This window comes from Sus scrofa, chromosome 14 (genome assembly GCF_000003025.6).
Source record: "Sus scrofa isolate TJ Tabasco breed Duroc chromosome 14, Sscrofa11.1, whole genome shotgun sequence".
Lineage (NCBI taxonomy): Eukaryota > Metazoa > Chordata > Mammalia > Artiodactyla > Suidae > Sus > Sus scrofa.
The window spans coordinates 89,997,475-90,020,308 of NC_010456.5; the positions used below are offsets into that span (position 1 = coordinate 89,997,475).

Genomic DNA, 22,834 nt, shown 5'->3' on the forward strand with positions numbered 1-22,834 from the left:
CTTTGGCTTTATGCATTTTCCTTCACTTCATTTTTGTTGTTGCTGTTATTTTTTGGGTAGCATAAATATCCATTCATCCGCAAATTGGCTGAATCTTTTTTCTTCCAGCTCAAATCTACTGCTGAGCCTGTCTAGTGAATTTTTCATTTGTTATTATACTTTTAGCCCCTGCGATTTGGGGCTGGAGGGGGTGAGAAATGCTGGCAGCACATCCCTCCCAGTTACTATATCCCTTGACTGGGAATTAAAGGAAGGAGCCCAGTTTTCTTGGCTAAACCTACCTGGGTTACAGAATCTGTCACCACACTGAGATAGGGAGAAAGCAGGAAGGAATACACTGTGGTTCAAGAACCACAGCCTTTGGCTGTTCTTACAAGACTCAGTAGATCCTTTTGACTGTCTGTTCATCAACAGTAGGCCCTTAGGACTATTTCCAGAAACATTACATTTTCTGGGGGAGGGAAGGGGGTGTTTGACCTCTGGTATTTTGTCCGGTTATAGCTGTTTTCCGCGTTGCACATCTGGCCCTTCACACTGCCATTCTGGAAGCAGGAGTCTAAAAGATGTTTTAATGTTGGAAAACGTAACTGTGAACTTTACAACACTAAGAGAGATATTTAAAGGAGAGATCGCACAATTAAATCAATAGATGCAGAAAACGCATTTAATAAAATTCAGCACTGGATTTGCGGCTGGAAAGAGCATTTCCTTAACTTGATAAAGACCATCTGCCAGAAACAACAGCAACTGCATATTTAATGGCAAAATTTTACAAGTTTATCTTCAACGTCAGGAATAAAGCAAGGAGGTGAAGCGTTGACATTTATATTTACTATCATATTGGAGACATATAAAGTGTTAAGTATTGGAATGGAAGAAATTCAACTGTTATTATTTGCAGCTGACATGATTGTTACAAATAGGACAATTTATAGACTTACCACAATTAATGAAAGAATTCAGCAAGGTTGCTAAATACAAGACCAATATGTAAAACCCAACGATACTCTTATCAACTAGGAAATGTGATTTTAAAATGTCACTTATGGGAGTGCCTGTTGTGGCTCAGCAGTTAAGAACCTGACTAGTATCCATGAGGACGTGGGTTCAATCCCTGGCCTCGCTCAGTGGGTTAAGGATTTGGTCTTGCCATGAGCTGTGGTGTAGTTGCAGACGGGGCTCAGATCCCTCAGATCCTGTGGCTGTGGTGTAGGCCAGCAGCTGTAGCTCCAATTCCACTCCTAGCCTGGAAACTTCCGTATGTCACAGATACGGCCCTAAAAAAGCAAAAAAAAAAAAAAAAAAAAAAAAAACTCCAAAAGACAGTGGTTTAAGCAAGTCAGGAGTTTATTTTGCTCTCAAGTAATAGGTGAAAGGAAAGCGCTCAAGACTGGCATCCTCAGGACATGACTTCTGCCCACTTCACGTCACCGCTTAAGCTCCCACATGCATCTCAGCCAGCATAAGGGGAGAAGAGGGGACGCCCGATCCCTTATTTATGGGTCCCATCTGAACATTCTCTTCACAGCCCATTGCCTGGTCACATGGCTACAATGAACTATAAGGTAGGCTGGGAAGCAGGGTTTGAGCTGAGCAACCACATGTCCAGGTAAAAATCAAGACTTATCAGTAAAGGAGAAGGGAAAATGACATTATAGCAGCAGCCTCTGCCACATGTGCCTGTAAAGGCAAGGAAAATAGCCTGGAAGAATACATGCCAAATATAGCACTTATCTCCTGAATAGGAACAAGAGTAGTGGGGAGGCAGAGTATTGCTTAAAACGTCTTAAACAGTGATAGTGCATTCATGTATTAACTAAAGAATTATAAAAATTTCACAGAAGTTTAAAATCTTTTACTATAGCTTATTACCAATATAGCATGTTAAATATATTAAATCTACATTGTACAAAGCTTTTAAAATTCCAAAAGTTAATTTTCTCTAAATGAATAAGTTACTCTATTAAAACCATCACACCAGAGCATCTGCCTCTGAGTCTGTCCACCCAGAGGCATGATGACAATGGTCACAGATACCAACAGGCAAGCCAGTGACTACCCAAGGCCATAGCCTTGCTGGTGGCAGAGCTGAGACACGGCCTGGAGTGAGGACCACCTTGCCGTGACGGCATCCTGACTTTTTTTTTTTTTTTTTGCCTCATAACATTTGATGGCATCTTCTGCCTGATGAGAAGGCTACAACTTCCCTCGCTCAGTACAGTTTAGATTTCTGACAACAGAGCTATGATGCCCAAGTGCTTCACACTCGTGAACTGCATCAGTACCTCAACTCAAGAACAAGAGGGATGCAATTTTCCCATAGGCTAATTACTGATCACAAAACGAAAGCAAAAAACTTGGAGTTCCTGTTGTGACTCAGTAGTAACAAACCTGACTAGTATCCATGAGGACATGGGTTCGATCCCTGGCCTCACTCAGTGGGTTAAGGATCTGGTGCTGCTGTGAGCTGCGGTGTAGGTCACAGACCCAGCTCAGATGCTACCTTGCTGTGGCTGTGGTGCAGGCCAGCAGCTGCAGCTCTGATTCATCCCCTAGCCTGGGAACTTCCATATGATGTGGGTGCATCCCTAAAAACAAAAACACAAAAAAACTTCCCAGGAACAAAAGTCATGAGTTTTGACTCCCTTCTGAGCCAAGCTGTCAAGTTTAGGATGTACTGATGACCTGTTTAGAAGTCTCTCCTATTATTTCTAGATAATGACAGCAGGATGAAGAAAACAATAGAAATCTTCCTCCTCTAATAATGAATTGTTCTAAAAACTGAATAAAATGAACAAGCCAGAATCCAAAAAAAAAAAAAAAGGTAGAAAATCCCAGTAAGAATTATGACTGATTATGACATCTCCTGTCAAAGGGGAGGGATTCACAGCCCAAGCTATTGAGCAAAATCTCAGAATAGAAAAGTAAAACCCAAGTCCTCCAACCACAAGCTGCCCAGCAGCAGCTCTCCCCGACCCCTTCTCTCTGGATGGCAGGGAAGAGCATACAGGAGACCTGCACCCAGCTGCCCACTCTCAGCTGAGTAAGATACGAAGAAATGGCATGGGAGGAAGGCAAGCATGATACAGAAAAACCTGGGAAACAGCACGCCTGAGGAAACAAATCCAAGAAACAAACTGCACTGTGATAGCTCTAGAAGACATTTAAGGAATCCAAAGAATTTAAGAAATCCAATGAATTTAAGAAAACAAGGCTTCAGAGCTGACATGATAAAATAACAATGAGAAGGAAAGGAAAACAAGGCTAAGAAAACAAACTGTGGACCGAGACAACACCAGCACCAAACTCTAAACATGTTAACAACAGCCAGAAACAGAACAGGTGCAGCTGAAAACCAAACCTCTAAAACAGGAGAGTCAATGGTGAATGCAAAGGGGAAAGAGAGATGAAAACGACTGGACAGAAGGAAAACAATGATGCCTGATTCTAAGTTACTAGAATCCTGAGAAAGGCAGGTAATGAGTAACATTTAGTATGTTCAAGGTTCCCTCCCAGCATGTAAGCAGAGCGGTCTGGAAGGTGGAGGGTAGAATGGGGGATGACAGTAGATCCTGGTGTGGTCTGGAGTGATGTTTGTGAGCATGTGCCTGTGTTGGTAGTTTTATTTATACTTACTTTTGGTTCTGCTTGGGTTTTTTTTTTTTTTTTTTTAATAAGACAATACATTTCATTTTCCTAAAACAAACAGTCACCCAAGGGGGTGGGAGGTGTGAGGAGAAGTACCCTTTGTTTAAAGCCACTGAGGAAACTATAACTTTCTGCAAAGACATGTCTCATCATTTATTACCAAGCTATTCCATGCTTTACCAATAAAAATACCTGTCAATTTACGAGCACCTTAAACGGAAGGTCGTTTAAAGGCAACTAATATGATTCAAAAGGTAACAAATCTGGTCTCTTCTTGAGTGATCAATGATCAATTTAAACATTTAAAAGCTAGGTACTAAAAACAGAGCTGTAATCACATACTGATGAACTGACTTACTAGACAGGTCTAACTGAATATAAGACATGTTTTTAGCACCAAAAAGAATTCTTGGGAGTTCCCACTGTGGCACCACAGGTTGAGCAACTGGTGTTGCCGTGGCTACAACGTATGTCGCAGCTGCAGCTCAGATTTGATCCGTGGCCTGGGAACTTCCAAATGCCATGGATGCAGGCAAAAATTAAAAGGAGGAATTCTTGAGGAGTTCTGCTCTATAAACTTCTAAATGAGTAATAATGTGTTCCCTGAAGCAACTTCTGGGTAAAAGAATAAATATATATTCCAAGGATTATTGGTTAGGTCCCTGTTATAACATAATTCATTTTGGGGAAAAAAAAAAAATCCAGGTATTTTTTTAAAACGTAAGTTTCAGAGAAGAATTTCTTCGTCCTTAAAGTTTAAAGTATGAGGTAGTTATCATTCAAAGTAAACATCAAATGCAGTCCACTTTCATTGACAAAACATATGATTATTAATTGTTAGATTAATAACCAGAAATCTCTGCTAGAAAAAGTCAATTAAAAGCTCAGGAAGTCATGCTGATCAGCAATATTCTGGCTTGAGTTTCCAAATTCCCTCCCCACCAGAAGTTCTATGAAAAGTGCACAGATTTCTCAACAGTTCTCGAAAGACACAAGACTGTGATGCCGATAACCTGGGTTCGAACTCCTGCAGTATCTCCCGAGTGCCGGCCTGGCCGTCGACTTGGGCCTGAAAGGCAATGAAGTTCCTCATTTCTACCAGGAGCTCATCGTGTTCCGTGCTGGAGGGCAGCGGGGCAGAGGCCTCTGGAACGTGCCCACTCTCACTTTCTAAGCGCGCTGGCAAAATCAGGTGGTTTCTTGCTCTCATTTTCGCCAACAGTGAGGAGGAAGTGAGGGCCCCGGATGAAAGTTCTGCATCTTCCACTTTTCCACTAAAATGCTCAGAAACACTGTCTTTTCCATCCTTTTTCAGAATGCCGTCCTGGAGAGAGATGATCAGCACATTAATATATTCAACACCCAGTTCATGCTTCCACTTACTTCCCCAGAGGCTCTGAGGGGCCATAAAATAACACACATGCCCAGGGTGGTGAGGCTGTCAGGCAAAGACTGGGACATCATCTAACGCAAAGGGAAAGGGAGACCCAGGAGTCTAAATCCACCCAATCTTACAGAACATTTCCTAAAAAACAAAAAACTACACTATTTGCTTCATCACCACCCTGAGTGGTGACTGCAGGGAGGGAGGGCTGGGCTTCCAGAAGGCTCGGCTCTGTGGGCCTTTCCTGTTCTTCCTCCCCAATTTCCCCTGATCTGGGCACCGTGGGATAGGGAACAGAATCAGAGCTGTACTTTTATTCCTTCACTTTCAAATCTCTTTCCTCCTTTACACCTCTTATGAATTTCCTTAGAACAACTCAAACCTAGCTTTTCTTCACATCACTACTGGTAAAATAATATAACATGGGAGTCAAAAAGGTTCTCTATTCCTAAATGTGTTCATATTAATCTAAAATAGGAATCTGAACCTGGGGGTTTTCAAATTTCATAAGTAACATGACCCTTACGTAGAGAAAACTAAAGAAGAGTACAACATCACGAGAGGAGGGTGAAGCACTCCAGGCGTCTGGGGCGGGGCAGGGCGGGGGGAGAGACTGGCATGATGCTCTGGCAGCTAGTAAGTTACAAACAACATTCAAGGTGGTTTTCTAGACCTTTATTGGAGCCAGTACTACACCTCCAGATGGGGCAGGCTATACAGGCATCTACTCACACATCAGCCATCCTTGTATTAATTTTCGGAGGACAAAACAGAGATTCCACTATAGATCTTGGGATTAAGACTTTGTCTCTTCTAGGAAGTTAGCCGGCTCTTTTATACATATATATGTGTATGTACGTATGTATTTATTTTAGGGCTGCACCTACAGCATATTTGGCCCCAGGTCAGGGGTCAAATCAGAGCTGCAGCCGCTGGCCTACGCCACAGCCACAGCAAGGTAGGATCCGAGCCACGTCTGTGACCTACACCACAGCTCACGGCAAAGCCAGATCCTTAACCCACTGGATGAGGCCAGGGATAGAACCCGCATCCTCATGGTTACTACTCAGGTTTGTTACCACTGAGCTACAACAGGAACTCCTGGCCAGCCCTTTTACATTCACATGAAAGTGCTTCATAAATGAGAACATAAAATACAAACATCAGACGCCATTATGCATGTGATTTTCTTCACATGCAGAATCAGGGAAATTTTCACAGCAATTCAATCAAGCAAGTTTCACGAATGAAAAATAGTCTCTCATGTTACCTGGCTTTTCTCCTTTGGAGATGCTGAAGAAGGATGCTGCACAGCGAAGTTGGAGTTCCTTTTCTGACCAAATCTACTCCTAAACAAGGAAAAGAGTCACAGGAGGTAAAATGTTACTTTGTGACTTAGAGATGAGGATGTCCTTCCAACAATTAAACTGTTTCAGGAGAAATTTCCTCCTGCATGGTTATTCCTTCATGGCCATGACGCTTCTGCTCTATGCCCTTAGATTCCTAAACTCTACTCTCCTGGGAAATTACCACTGCATCTCGAGTAAGAACCACTCAATATCCTTGTTCAACTTACAAAGTACCCTTGAAATCTAGGAAAACTAAAAGAGCACACTGGGAGTTTCCGTCGTGGCACAGTAGAAACGAATCTGACTAGGAACTATGTGGTTGCTTGTTCGATCCCTGGCCTCACTCAGCGGGTTAAGGATCGGCACTGCCATGAGTTATGGTGTAGGCTGCAGACATGGCTCAGATCTGGCATTGTTATGGCTGCAGTGTAGGCTGGTAGCTATAGCTTCGATTAGACCCCGAGCCCGTGGACCTCCATACACCATGGGTGCAGCCCTAAAAAGCAAAATAAAATAAATAAAAGACCACATTGGTTAGCATTGTGACTACTGACTGTTGAAACCTGGCTAATCATCTTACTAAAGTTTAATCATTATTCTGTATCTCTTACTATTTTTTATGGCAGCACCTCCTAAGTTCTCCTTTCCTTGAAAAATCAACTTTGGAAAGGAGGAAATGAAAGCCAAGAAGAAGGTAAGATGAAAAATGCACTGCCCCAAACCACGAACCTTTGGCTGACCCAAACCCTGAGTGATTTCTACTTCTGCAGAGAAACAGGAGGAGGTACCCGGCCTGCCCTGATTTACCCCCGGCCTAGCTGGCTTGGCCTCCTCACAAGCAGGGTGGGGTGGCAGCCTCTTACTTTCTTCCTGCTGGGGCACCAGCAAGCCCCCTGTGACCGGTCCAGGTGGGAACACCAGACGCCGCTCCCAGACACCGCTGCCTCGAGAGTCTCAGTGCTTTAAGGGCATCCTGGGCCACGCGGTTGGCCTCCGCCTCCACCAGCATGTAGTCTGGACTGGCTCCGTCCATGATGGCATCATGCTTCATGACGCTGTGCACGCCCACTGGCAAGAAGAGGGGAAACCGGGGGTGTGTTATTTCAGCTCATACACAATCACCTGTTCTCAGCACAGGCTAGCGGGCTTTGGGTGGAGAAAAAAATTATGAACATTTTTGGCAGCTATTCACCCATGACCAACAGGACCCAGGAACTTTACAAATGCTGCTGCTCTTCATCTGCGTCTCTACCAATGAGGGAGGGACTATCAACTGTCCCCGCTTTGTATGATCACAGCATAATGCTTTAAATACCACACTTCAGCATAACCTCTTCCCTGCTTTCTGGAAATTTTAAAACCTATTAATGTATTTATTGAGGGGAGAAAACATAAAAATATAAACCAAAATTGCAGAATTTCTAAAAAGTAACAATCACAAAAACAACACACATGAGAACTCTGTGCAGAGCCTTAAATACTTACACCAACGAAAATGAAAAAATAATTCAGAGCCTTAATTACTTCTAGCAATAAAATTCAGAGCCTTAACTACTTCTATCAATAAAAATGAAAGAATAAAAATAAATGAACTAAATTCCTAGTCAAACAGTTTTACAAAAATTAAGACCAAAAAATTCACCAAAAACAAAAGCAGTAAGGAAAATGTAATGAAGATTAAAGCATAAATTAAGGAGGTAGAGAAAAACCATGGATCTAACTAATAAATCAAAATCCTGGTTTACTAAAAAATCATAAACTAGACAATCTACTAGCTAAACCTACTCAAGAAAAAAGGGAGAAATTCGCAAAATTAGAAATGACAAGGGGAAATTATCATGAAACAGAAGCCGATTTAAAAAAAAATTATTCTAAGAGTATTTTCTACGCCACCATGCAAATAAACTTGAAAACTAGACAAAATAAATAATTGCTTAGGAAAACAGACCAGGAACTACAGAAAAAGTAGAGAAAGTTGACAATGAGCTACCATACGAGAAAGCATCAGGCTCAGATAGTTTCTTTCTGAGATGCCATGTCTCGGCCTGCCCACCTGCACCCATTCAGTGATCTCTGGTAACTCAAGTGCGTCACATCAGGACACAATGACTGGCGAGGCCTGGGCCAGGTGACGGTCCCAGGTATGACTAAGCCCGTCCTCCAGGGTCCCGAGCAAATGTTGAGTCTGCTTTCCTAATTTTTCTCCCTTGATATTGGCTGCCAGCCATTCTACTTCCACAGTGCCTGTCTTGGCCAAGCCCCTGCCTTTCTCCTCCACAATCTGTCACTTTACACTCCTGTGGCTGGAAAAATCAGATAAATATAGCATGCAGAGAAATTTTCTACAATGCTCAGGTAGTGCAAATCTGTTTTAAGCACTACATCCCTCCTGTGTGTGCCTAGAAGTCAAGGACTACTGTTCTCCCGAGGTTCAAACTCTTCTAGGTCTCCAGGAAACAGAAGCGAATGTGATTTTCAAAAATGTCAACACATTTCAAATCTGAGTTTTAGAGGGAAAAATATTTCCAGGGGAGTACCCACTCCGCACTGTCACGAAAGGCTACTACTGCTAGAGATAGCCCCTCATTTTCTATTTCTAGCGCATCTGCAGTAACTCAGCAGGAGGAATACCTGACTTTTTGAAAAGCTTTTCCAGAACATAGTCGTCATTGCTGCGTTCCTTGACCTCGCTCTCATTTTCATTGTCTTGCCTCTGGTACTGCCTCTTCTTCACTAGGTGTGGAATTCGGGTTCCCTCAAACTTGGCGTCTCTGCGGTGCTTGGAGTTCTTAGGCTTTTGCTTTGGCCTCAGGTGTTTCTCCAGGGTCTCTTCTTCCGTCACACGGTGTTTTGTTTTTGACTTGTGTTTCTGAAAACTAGTGTCCGTTTGTCCATTCTCCCAAAGGGGTTCTGTTTGAACCTGGCAGCTTTCTCTTTTATCAGAAAGACCCTCCTCTTCTTCGATGCTGTCCTCACCAGGAGTCCTGCACATTTTGCCGACTCCTGTAGAGTCTGAACACTCCCCATTTCCTCGAATCCCTGAGGACTCCTGTAGTCTGGACTCCGCATCTGTCTCTCCTCCAAGTCTGTCACTGCTGGTTAGACTACGAGGTGTCTGAGGGGCATCTTTCAAAGGATCCTCTTGATTAGAAGTTGCTGCATTTATTTCAGCTCCCATAGCTATAGATTTCTCTTCAGATGGCGTGGCATCATTTGCAGATGCGTTCAAATCAGGGAGCTTTTTGCCCATTGCAACGTTCTGGTCTGTTCCAAGGACGGGGTGAAATTTTCTTTTTAAATGGCGTTTGGGTGTCTGAACATCTGACCCAGTCCCTGTGAAGAGGGAAAATCATGCTAATGTTACATTGCATATTTCTTATGTAATTCTTTAAGTTAAATTATTTTATGGAATACCTGCAAAAATAGCACTTGTTTCAGTGCTCTGGGATGTATCAGGACTGGTCAGAGTAAACAGCTCATAAAGATCATTGGACTTGAAAAATCGCCTTTGTTTTGGATCTTTTAGCACTCTATTTGTCAAAAACTGCTTGAAGATTTGTCTATAAAGATAAAAATTAAACTGGTATGAGACAATGGTTTAGCTCTACCTCAAAATCCCAAACATACTGTAATTATTTACTATTAGGGTAGAAAAATAATTAGGTTTAAAGATTTTTAATTTTTTATAATGATTTTTATTTTTTCCATTTAGCTGGTTTACAATGTTCTGTACAGCAAGGTGACCCAGTTACACATAAAAACAGAGAATAAGCCATCTGAGCTTATTTTAATGAGAAAACAAAACAAAAATTAAAAAAAACCCTACACATATCTCTGAAGTCACAGCAACTACTGCTGTTAAGTTGGAAAGACTTCATAAAAGCAGTATTTCTAAAAAAATTCTCTACTCCAAACCCTGATGACGTGCTTGGTATGCTTCCACAGCTTGCGGCCAGGAGAGCAGGCCCCAGTCAAGAAGCGGCAGCTGCGGGTACTGACCGGTGGTAAATCTTTTCTTCAATGGTGCCCGCAGTGAGAAGCCTGTACACCGTCACCTGCTTCTTCTGGCCTATCCTCCATGCTCGCTCCCGGGCCTACGGCAGAGAGACGCACCTCAACAAGGGCCCTTCTCAGTGACCAGCGCTAAGAGCTGATTGCTCCCTTCCACTCCTGAAGTAGAATCTGGGCTAATGAGGCTAAATACACCTAAGACCTATTAAGGAAGATAAACAGACAGGTGACAAAGACAGACCGAGCCAGCTCTATCTGAAAAACAACCCATGTTCATCCCCTCCCACGTTCTCTTTGTACCCAAGTCTAGTGTGGATGCTTCAGATAAACTGTAAAGACCCTTCCCACCTGTGCTGCTGGAGGGTGCCTTCCTCTAGGAGAAGACAAGACCTGACTGAGAGGTGAGCCACACGCTGAGACTGACGTGGCACCTGAGGATGCTCCGGGTGCCAGCCATCAGACAGCCCATCACAACGCACTCCTTTAAAAAATAAACAGACCTGTGTGTCTGTGCTTGGGTTCCAGTCGGGGTCATAGATGATGACTCTGTTTGCCCCCGTCAGTTGACTCCTAGGCCACCCACCCGAGTGGTCAGAAGAAACACAAATATGGATGCGTCCTGGAGGTAAGACACACAACACTCAGTATGCACGTGGAAGCAGCTCTCACCTCTGCCTTCACATGCTCCGCACCTCTTGGGAAACCTCTTCCCAGTGTAAGCCAGGGGATTATTATGCCCTAGAGACCTTTGGTCAGGCAGGACCCAATGTCACAGCTCCTACTTTTAATATCAATTATATTAGCAATATTTAAGAGTTGGGTTTTCAAGAAGGAATTCTCTTCCTGACATTCTCTGTTTAAACACACACACATCCCAATAATCCAGAAATGCACTGAGCTAAAAGCATCTCCCACTCAATCCCAGACGCAGGCACTGTGGGTGTGGACCTCTCTCCCCCTCCCCTCTGCACACAGCAGCACCATGGGACTTCACTGCTATGGTCACATGTTACCTCATTGTATCTTGTGATCAGAGGTTGTCGTGAAGCTATTGTAGTGGTACCATCCATCTTGAGATAGGAATACTTTTGGGCTCTAAGGAATACTTCAAGTATGTCCAACATCTGTTTGGAAGAGGAGGTGGGGGGTAAGAGTTTAAAATTCAAATGTACACCTTCAGTGAACATTTAACATTTGTGTAAATAGTCACGCCTTCCCCAGCAGGCAGGAATTAAAAGGGGTTTCTTGAATTGAGGTAGATAAATATAACTATTGCAAGAGTATTTTTGGCATCTCCACACTGCTAATTCTTCCAAGTTTTGTAAAGAGCAGGGCATTTATTTGTGTTCAGACCCAAACATGCCTGTAATAAGCAAGCCTTTCTGAAAAAGCCAACCTCTGGGCACAACTCTAGAGAAAGATCCAAGCTCCCAAAGAGCTTTGCAGGCTGTCACCTCCATAGCAGTGGGTATAGCTGCCCTTGGAATCATTTTCTTAGAGTATGTCCTTTTTTTGAATTAATTCAAAAAATGGGACATAATCTAAAAACCGACTTGTTTCTTCTATGACGTTTACATACTCACCTGTCTGGACTGAGAAAATAGCAATACTCGTTGGCCCTGCTTGTGCCATATTTTCAACAAGGACTCAACAACTATCATTTTCCCAGAACGTTTCCAGTATCCAAACTGATCTTCCTCTAGTTCCTCGCCTGGAATACCTTTAAAGTTCTTGGGGCCTCCAGAAAAGAGATCAGGGTGGTTGCAGATTTTTCTTAGGGCTACAAGTCCAGAGAAAATCTATGGGATAAAAGAATTACACACACTCAGATTATCCCATGTAAAATAATATTCACCCAAGAAGGAAAGGAAGGAAGTTGTTTGATACGGAGCACAGATGAAAAAGTAATTCTTCACCAGCTTCTTAGTTTCCTCCCTGATCACGGCCTATTAGGAGCTGGAAGAAATCTACCTCTGCACATCTTCTTTTCCTGATAGGGCAACTTCTCTAAAAACAAAAACACTTGGGTGGACCAAACTGGAGTCATAATTTATGTTCCCTCTAGAAAAAAAGGTATGTGGTTCATAGCACATAAAAATCTGACCATCTTTTAAATATAAATGAGAAAGTCATGCCCATGCTTCTCGGCTGTACCTTCAAGGAGGACAAACCAAGGACTAAGGAAGTCTTACATGTCAAATGAATAAAGTACAACTCACACGTTAAGATAATGAAGCACGAAGAAGTTGAGGAGCTGACATGAAGCTTTTAAGTAAAGCTGAGAATAAACTTCTATGTGTGCTTAATGAAGAGACATTTACCCACATACATTGCTGACTCTGGCCAATAACTAACATGTTATTACTTACATAAAAATGTATAATAGACGGAGTTCTCGTCATGGCTCAGTGGTTAATGAATCCAAATAGGAACCATGAGGTTGTGGGTTTGATCCCTGGCATCGCTCAATGGGTTGAGGATCTGGCGTTGCCATGAGCTGTGGTGTAGGTTGCAGACAAGGCTAGGATCCGGTGTTGCTGTGGCTCTGGCATCAGCTGGTGGCTACAGCTCTGATTAGACCCCTAGCCTGGGAACCTCCATATGCCACGGATGCGGCCCTAGAAAAGACTTAAAAAAAACCCAAAACGTATAATAGTAATTCTTCCTCCATGCACCTGCTAACCCCAGCAGTCTGGGGCTGCTCCCCACATTCTGCATGGGATCAACAGTCCCTACAGGACCCACCTTACAGACCCCATTGCCTAGTGCATTCTTCCACTAGACCACACGGCGCTGGGTTCAATGGTAACAGCGCTGCAGTACAGGTGAAAGGGAACATGCTCAAATCATGGGTTCTCTTACTTCTGGAAGGGCTTCAAATTAAGTGAACACCCAAATGTTTTCAAGAGGGTAACAATCCCTGACTAGCAGGAGTTTCCTTTCCTCCTCCACTTCCCTTGGTCCACAATTCATTTCTCCAGCTTCTATTATTTAGCTGACCTGCATCTCTCCATTGAGAATTCTGTAAACTTCTTTGGAATCAATGAAATTTTGGTAGACTTTATGTTGCTCATCTGTAAGACGGCAAAATAAGACCTAGGAGGAGAAGAAGAACAGAATTGAAAAAAAAAAAAATTAACAGAATAAAAGAATTAAAATATCAACAAAAGTTTCTAATCAAAAAAGCAAAATGTATGCAATTTTAACAATGCAATCTTATCAAAAACAAAACAAAAATAACGATGCCACATCTCAGAGCTAAACAAGGAACAGTTCCCTCCTCTCACCAGCCCCCTCCATTATCCACTTTTTGGTCCCCATGTCACTTGGTTCCCACCTACTATCCCGGAAGCCTCTGAAGACTGGCTTCCTGTTCACGGGAAAGCCCAGGACTCCAGGCACAGCCCCCCTTCCATCCTGGCCTCCAAGTGCTCACACCGTCTCAACTCCCGTGTTCCTCCCTAACACTTCACCTGGGCAAACCTGAACAGGGACCTTATCCTTGCCTGGCACCCGCCCCTTCCTGGAGCTCTGAGCCATCCTCAAGTGTCTCTGACAACAATGCCTACCCTGCCAGCCCAAGTGCGCCGACTACTCCATGCCTTCACGTTTCCTTTCTGCCTCTCAGCTCTCCTGTTTTCTCCAAGATGCCCGCCACCACCTCACTGACTTTGTCCCTTGACTAGTCACAAATCCACAGTATTTTCCTTTAGCTACCCCTCTGCTGCCCACTGCATCTGCCCTATAAACTTCCAAATGAACTGCCTGCCTCTCCACTCCTCTCTGCTAAGTGCTGAGCGCTGCTGGAGACCATCCCACCCATGTGGTGTCCTCCACTGCCAGCCACTGGCCTCCTGGGAAGGCCAAAAGGATCCGCTGCTCAGCACCTGCTCACACCAAGACAGCCCACCATCTCTGTCTCAAGCTCTACTTAAAAATATCAAACAAAAACAAAACAACCAAAATTGAAACAATCTATCAAATATTCATTTGCCTAGCGCCTGCAAATCGTTGTTGGTGTTACACAGCATTATTTTAAGATGGGTAAGACAAAGCCCTGACCTCAAGGAGTCCCAGTCTAGCAGAGAACGCCAATGGAAAGCCTGCTGAGATCTTATAACCTCTCCGTATGCTTGCTGGGGGGATGGAAACCTCCAGGTGGGGGGATATCATATGCAAATACAAAGACAAGTAGCATGTGTTTACAAAGTGGAAAAAGATTTGTCCTGGCTACTTCGTGGACTACAAGGAGACACGCTGGGATTCCATAGTGAATATAAGTTGGTGCAAATCAGCTAAATCAGTATTCTTGGTGGGGAGAGAGACATCAAAGGTATGTTGGTGGAAGGAAGACAAGCCTTGGAAAAATTAATCCAGGCCACAGCAACTGGTTGATCTGGAATTGGAGACAGCTCAGAGCATAGTGGCCTGAGAAACTGGCAGGACAGGGAGCCCTGTAAGGGGGATGGTAAGATCAAGGGCTAAATATAGAGATGAGTTTTGGGGAGGGAAGAGGCAGGGATGAAAGTAGTCTTGATAACAGACCTCCAAGATCCTTTATAATTTCGACAATTAAAATCTACAATGCACTTTCTTTCAGATGCTGAATAGAAAGTGCAGCCGTCTATTAAGATAACAGAACACCAGGACGGAATTTAAAAGGATCATCCTTTTAAAACCTGAGTCAGATGGCAGCACTGCTTTGCTGGGCATCTGCTTTGCTGAACTGCCTCCTTAGAGTAAAACCCCAAGCCTTCACCACGACTAGTAGACTCTTACAATCTGGCCCCCAGCAGGCAATCTGGCTTTTTCCCTTAACCTCTCTCCTCCTGGCTCCTGCCCTCCAGCCAGGCTGGCCTCCTTGCTGGTCCCTGAATGTCCCAATGCCCTCCTCACATTCCAACTACCCATAATGCTCTTTCTCATATGACTCGCTCCTTCACCTTCTTTAGGCCTCTTTCAAATGTCAGTTTATCAGTCTTCTCTGACCATCCCTTATGAAAAGCCCACTGCCCCAAATCCTGGCCCTGGGCACTCCTTATCTCCCTGCTCATTTCACCTCCATGCCGCCATCTGATATACTTCTGTTTCCTCAAGAATAGATGTGAGTTCCATGGGAACAAATGTTTGCTTGTTCACCGCTATCTCCCAGGTATGTGGTCAGCACTTACTACAACCTGTAGCATGAATAAACTGGGGACTTGAGGGAAATGAAGAATTTTAAAAAGTGTGGCCATAGGAATCTGTGTGATAATAAAAGAGATCAAAGCCTGTGGACTACAGGTAGAGTCCTGCCTAGGTCAGAGGCCACAGCACGCTCACCTGGCATATGCAGGTGTATACAAATGGAAACCAATCTGCCTACAGGACCAGAGACCACACCTGTTAGCCTCACCAACACTGCATGTAAAAAGCAGAGTGAATGACAGGTACTCCTGTGCTTTAGGAATGTTTTAGTAACTCGTGGATTTACAGACCTGTTCATTTTTATCTGGCAAAGAAAGGCTCATTTTGACATCTGACTTCATTCTCCGCAGAAGGTATGGATTTATGGTGTCTCGTAGGACACATGCACACTTATAAGCAGTTTTAACCTTTAATAAGAGAAAAGGGAAAACAATTACTGCATGTCTAAGGAATGCATTTGTCCTTACCTCTCAATTGAGCCCAATGTTTAAAAAAAATTTTTTTAAAGAATGATCAGTGGTTGTACAAAATTGCTGGAAATGGCTGGAAAATGGTCTGACAAAATTAGCATAAGTTCTATATACTCCAGGAGGTGGCAGCTTTCATAATAATATCATCAGCTAAAGTAAATACACAAATAAAACTTCTCACTAACCAAAATGGACCAAAAAAACCCCCCTTGTAATCCTGTGCCCTATTCCACCTCTATTTAATTATTATCACATAGTTAAGCCCTAAAGTAGAGATTTATTCGGTTCTCGACCACCCTCTAGGGAAAAAACTGCTTTCAAACAAATCTCAGTTTATAATCTTGTACTCTCCAACGGCTACAAAGGAACAGCTACCCTGCAAGACTGAAGATCAAACGCTAACTTGGGGAAACACCGCAGCAATGGGAAGAGCAGATAATAAGCAGAGATTACTGGCCACTGGAGACTAGGAGGGTAAGTTCAAGTAAAGCCCTATGATCCCAGAAATGAAAGGTCACTCTAGCCTACAATGGAGCATATGGTTCTGTAATGGAGCACAGCCACATGAGATGGGTATTAACTGTACAGAGAAAAACAAAGACCCACAGTGCAGGAAACCACTCCCTCTGCAATTCACTTAAAGGCAAACAAAGAATTCAATAAATTATTGATACTTTAAAAAAAAAATCTAAATAGGCTTAACAACCTAGTAAATTACTATTTAATGCAACGAGAAAACTTCCAACTAAAGCATAAACTTAAGAAAGTTATCAGCAAAATGAATAATAACAACAGCTTGACCATAATAAACACAGACAAATTCATGTTAAAAAGATTAACATGGTAAAAAAGAAAACATTTCAAAAGACCTTAAGAACACCCTCCTCAAGTTTGCATACATGTATGTGTGTATATCTTGCATGTATAAATATAAAAACAATTTTACTTGGACCAGCAGACAACAACAAAGAAGCCTCATTAAATTAACAACTTTTAATGACAGGAAGCCCTATAAATGTATGGTTCAGACATTGATAAAAATTGCCTTTAAAATGATGATCAGGTACATTTCATGGTTTGTAATACACAGATGATTAAATTTCAGAATTAAACAAGACATTGCATTCCCATCAAGGAAGCAAATACATTGCTTAAAATCTTCCTAAAAAAAAAAAATATATATATATATATATATACACACAGAGTGTGTTAAGGAAACTCTGCCCATATGCTAACTCCTATCCCCCATTTCTCTCGTCGGGAAGAATGAGTGAGCTGGCTGATGATGGTGGAAAACGAGGGCTGGGCTGGTGAGGGGCCTGGCAGCTCGCTCCTGCTCTCTCTTGCCTGTCCACCCTTCTGGGAGTTCTTTCCCCCTTCCCCTGCTCCTGGCCCACTTGTGGTGAACTCATAAGGGTGGGGGCTCAGAGTGGTTGGGGATGGGTCTGTTTTTTTTTTGGACTCTCCCCAGTGGAAGATCTTAAGCATCTGCCAGGGGTGGAGATGTGAGAGCAGGGAAGACCAAGAAACTGTTTTAGTCTTGATGTCAAACCACATTCTCCAGCCCATCCTTCCTAGAGAATCCTGAGCTTCAAGCAATAGAGCCAGTTCTATACTGAATTCTCATCTGTTTCTTGTGACTGTCTCTCTGGGAGTAAAAACACATGATGGGAATCCACTGTACTTCCCCATCCCTCCCACCTCCCCCATGCCTTGGGAAATGTTGACCTTGTTGAGCTTTCTATTCCTATTCCTTCCTTCCTATTCCTGACAAGGCAGAGTGATACTACTCCCCAGGTCTGCCTCTTCCAGAGCTGAGCAACCTTAGGCAAGCTGCCAAAATGCTGAGTCTCCATAACCTTGAGTATGAAATGAGGAGACTCAAGCAGATGACTCCTCGGGTTCTTTTCAGCTCTGAATCCCCTGAGCAAACTCAACGCACAAATGCAAGACACAGTCCGTGTTTCTGGAAGTTAATGCTCTTCCCCCTCAGCCTCCCCAGCCTTTGGGGTCCAAATCATCCCTGGTTCAGGAAACCTGTCTGGACTCCCACACGTGCTGACACTGGATAGCGCCCCTGACCACAGTGCTCATCGCCCTGTACTGGGGTCATCTGTTCATTTACCGCTTCCCCCTGCACTCTCTCCACCGGACCAGGAATACTATTCAAGGGAAGGTTCTGACTGTCAACTGTTTCCCATCCTTTTAGCCCCAGCCTGATACACAAAATATCTGACAGACTGCCTTCTTCAGATTCAATAATTACAACTACAAACTTAAACAAAAAAGGAGCAAATAAAAACAACACCTCTGCTCCAGAGGACTTGACAATCTAGAAAGGGAAAGGAGATAAGTGCACAAACTTCTGAAACAAGGACTTCAAGAAAGAAACGGACTATATTTACATTGTCTCAAAGTATCTCCCCATAAATGACTTATGAACTATAAAGGAGAAGGGGTCCCGTCAAAGAGTTTAGAAATCTGGCAAAACCACCTCACCCAAGCCATGAGACCACCACCAATGAAGGGACAGCACGTGCCTCCAGGTATGAAGCACCGAGAAAGGTCACTTCTGCACTATTCTTGCCAAAAAGGCATAACCTGAATCTAATCATGAAGAACGGAAGACAAGCCCAAAGTGAGGCATATTCTACAGACTATCAGGCCTGTATCTTCAAAAACATTAAGGGCATGAAAGCAAAAGAAAGACCAGAGGAACTGGTACAGATTAAAGGAGACTGAAGAGACATGGAAATTACTGGAACAGCTGGAACAACGTGAATGACATATAGATTAATAACAGAACTACATCAATGTTAAATTTCCTCCTGATTTTGATGTTTATACTGTGGTTATGGAAGACAGTGTCCCTGTTCTTAGGAAATACACACTGAAGGACTTGTAGGAAAGGAGCATCATGTCTGTAACTTGCCTTCAGATGTGTGTGTGCGTGTGTGTGTGTGTGTGTGTACACTCATGGAGAGAGAGCAAGCGAGGGAGACAGGGAAGGGAGAGGGAAGGAAGGAATGATAAAATTAATATGGCAAAAATGTTAGCAAAATGCTAACAATTAATTAGTAAATCTGGATGAAGAGTATATAAGGAGTTCTTTTTACAATTCTTACAACCTTCTGTTAAGTTTGAAATTATTTCAAAATAAAAAGTTAAAAAAAGAAAAAAACCAGGATAAATGAAGGACAATAGGGATTCAACAGAGGAAGAAAGCACTTACAAAAGTTAATTAAAAAGCAAAAATCATTCAATCTCAAAATTCAAAAGGTTTTATAAATGCTTTTTAGGGCACTTCTCTAATTTTAAAGGACTAAAATCTTTTTCTAGTTAAATACAGCAAAACATGTGAACGTCTCTATCTCTCTCTCTCTCTTTTTTTTTTTTTTTTTTTTTTTTTTGGTCTTTTCTTGTCCTTTTAGGGCTGCACCCACAGCATATGGAGGTTCCCAAGCTAGGGGTCGAATCAGAGTTATAGCCACCTACCTATACCACAGTCAGAGCAACGCCAGGTACAAGCTGAGTCTGCGACCTACATCATGGCAACACCGGATCCTTAACCCACTGAGCAAGGCCAGGGATCAAACACACAACGTCATGGTTCCTAGTCGGATTCATTTCCGCTGCGCCACGACGGGAGCTCCGAATGTCTCTTTTGGTGGCAGACTTTATTTCTAGCTCAGTCATAACCTGGCAGGTACAGGCCTCCATCTAAGGGCTATGCAGAGACTCTGCCTCTTGCCAAGGCTGAAGCTTGCCCCCCCAAATGCCACAAACTGCCCTCCGGTCAGCTTTACCTCCTGACAGCCCTGTCTGTGACAATCCCACTCTACCAGTCACCCAGGCTGAAACCTCAGGGTCAGCTGCAGCAAGCTCGCCCCTCAACACCCAATTTGCTTTATCTTAACAACCTCCACATCTTGTTTGTTCTGCCTTTAAAAAAAATGCTACTTAAGGCTGGTGCTCTCATCTTCTTTCTCAGGACCACCACCCACACCCAGGTCCAGGTCCTAATCACATTCCTGACCACAATTCCTACCAGTCCCTCAATGCTGGCTTCTCTCCCGTAACTACCTGCAGCCCGAGAAACCCTCCGAGAACAGCCGGCTCCCAGCCGCAGACACCTTCAGTGGCACCTCCCAGCGTAAGCGCTTATGCCTTCCCCCTCAAAACCCCCACTGCCAGCATCCACATTTCCTGCAATCAAGCATGTCTCTTCAAGGCTGACAGCCACATAACATGGTTGCCATCACACTACTGCTCTAATATAGAATGCCCCACTCCTCCCAACCTGTTTTCCAAAAATCAGGTTAAAAGACACATTTCTCAAGAAGTCTTCCCTGGTTTCCTCTTTTCTAAGCTTTTACGCTACTTTATAAGATGTACTACCCCAATTGGCACTATTATATGCTGTCTAGAACTGATTCACTTTGGTGTCATAATTCCTGACTGTTCTTGAATACTCCACATGATTTTTTTGTAAAAAAATCATCAGGAAAATTATGAGCTATCAAGCTAACCACTTTATCAGATACCACTTTAAAAGCCTGGCCATTTCCCTTACACTCTGAATGACTTGGCTACAAAGCATGGTATTTAAGGAACATTTTAATATATGGCACAAATGAATGTTTCCACAGAAAAGAAAATCATGGACTTGGAGAATAGACTTGTGGTTGCCCGAGGGGAGGGGTAGAGAGTGGGAGGGTTTGGGAGCTTGGGGTCAACGGATGCAAACTATTGCTCATGAAAGGATTGACAATGAGATCCTGCTGTGTAGCACTGAAAACTATGTCTAGATACTTACAATGCAGCACGACAATGGGAGAAAAAATTATGTATACATGTATGTGTAACTGGGTCCCCATGCTGTACAGTGGGGAAAAAAAAATGTGTTGGGGGAAATAACAATAAAAAATCAATTAAAAAAATATGTTGAAATTGCCCCAAATGTTACCTGTCTGATTCGTTACCTGTACCGGGGAAGCGTTGGAATAGCCTCCCATGGTGATGGGGACTGAGAATTGCTCCATGAACACGGGCAACGTGCCCAGCTTTCCTGGGAAGATGAAGTCAAAGAGCGACCACAGCTCGCGGAGGTTATTCTGCATCGGTGAGCCAGACAAGATGATGCGATGAGGGGTGCGGAACTGTTTGGGGAAAGAAAGGACTTTTCTATTAAATTCACCTTTCAACAGATGGCCAATCTTACCCCAAAACACTTGCGTGCACTCTTGTTATTTAACATAACTCCGTATCATATTAGTCTACTCTAAAAGGTAGACATTTTATGCAACTTTAATTATTCAATTACACATAGATGAAAAAAAAAAGCATGTATGGAAGCATTCTGCTCATTGTTCAAGCTGAAGACTATGGACTAGAGCTAGATTTGGTTACACTCTAACAACTGATCCCCACAAGAGACACACACTAAATAATGTGAATAATTAGAATTTTAGAAAACATGGTTAAAGGCAAGAATAAAAAATTTTCTGCATTAAGGCAAAATGTGTATTTCAAATTCCTACGCAAAAGCACAAGAGTCAATAAGTGTGTTACTAAATGCAGAGAGTTTATTAAATATGATCCACCTGGAAATGCCCTTTGTTACAAGAGGTCACACCTGTTTGCAAGCAAGGGTGATGGCAGCATTTGGATTTCGGATTTTGTGTCCTTCATCCAGGATCACGTAGTGCCAGTCATGCCTGCTAATATCATCTTGCATCAGTCGAATGTAGGAGTAAGAAGTGATCAAAATGCCATGGCAATGAGCAATATCTCGAACTAGTTTCTCCTAAAACAATGACAAAATGGTAAAGGAAGTTTTAAATAAGAAATTAAATGAGCATGACTCTTAAAAATCAACCTTTCAATCATGAAGCAATCTACAACACTTTATAAGTATGTACACACACATAATACACACAATGTAATTACACATTATCAGCAAGTTTATGTTTCATTAATCTGTAAGTAGTAAACACTGACTACTGTATCCACTATTGTTGGGGAGGAGAGCGCAAAAGAAAGCCAGAAAAATTATAATATGTAAACACCCAATTTTTACTTTTCTAAAACATCCTTTATGTTAATCCTTGTTAAACTTAAAACAAGGTAGATGGAAAGTGATTTACTATTTTAAAACAAAAGCAAGAAAAGACAGAAAAGCCAAAGAGACAAGATAAATCCAGGAGCTCTAATAAGGTATAACATGAATTCAAGGAGGATAAAATAAAAAGGATATAAAAGAAGTGATTTTTTTTTTTTTTTAATGACAGAAAACACCCTAGAGAGCCAGGCAGAAACATCACAAAAGCCATCCACCTGGGTATATACCTTCTAGATAGCTGAATTCCAAAAATAAAGAAAAAAGAGAGAAAACACATTTTTAGTCAGAACAAAACAGATTTTCAAAAAGATTCCCTTCAGAAGAAAAAGACTCTATGTGCATTGGATATCTTTTCCACAACACTAAAAATGTCAGAAAGCAAAGAGAAAGGCTTCCCATAATTCTAGGGGGAAAGCGAAGACCCTGGAATTCTGCATTGATCCAAATTACCAGTCATGCTTGACGGAAAATAAATACATAACTCCCACCTTCAGACATGCAAGCACAGAAGACAGACCAGCTGGAGATGGGTTACGAACAGCACACCCTATCCAGCCAGTGCAGGGGCACAGTCACTAAAAGAATATGGTCCCTCCCTTCCCAGAGGAGGAGGCTGCTCAGGATGCCGCAAGGGAGCAGACACCAGAGCTCCCCACTAGGACGC

General features: G+C 42.8%; 1 protein-coding gene across 1 annotated transcript in view; it reads right to left on the reverse strand.

Moving 5' to 3' along the window:
- ERCC6 (ERCC excision repair 6, chromatin remodeling factor) overlaps positions 651-22,834 on the reverse strand; it is a 77,787-nt gene continuing 55,603 nt past the window's right edge. The window contains 14 exon segments of the mRNA XM_021073703.1: positions 651-4,972; positions 6,303-6,381; positions 7,245-7,449; positions 9,013-9,714; positions 9,796-9,941; positions 10,381-10,475; positions 10,893-10,954; positions 10,957-11,011; positions 11,406-11,516; positions 11,976-12,191; positions 13,393-13,488; positions 15,870-15,986; positions 21,032-21,208; positions 21,685-21,855. Of these exon segments, the coding sequence (XP_020929362.1) occupies positions 4,550-4,972; positions 6,303-6,381; positions 7,245-7,449; positions 9,013-9,714; positions 9,796-9,941; positions 10,381-10,475; positions 10,893-10,954; positions 10,957-11,011; positions 11,406-11,516; positions 11,976-12,191; positions 13,393-13,488; positions 15,870-15,986; positions 21,032-21,208; positions 21,685-21,855 (2,655 nt within the window). The 3' untranslated portion in view covers positions 651-4,549.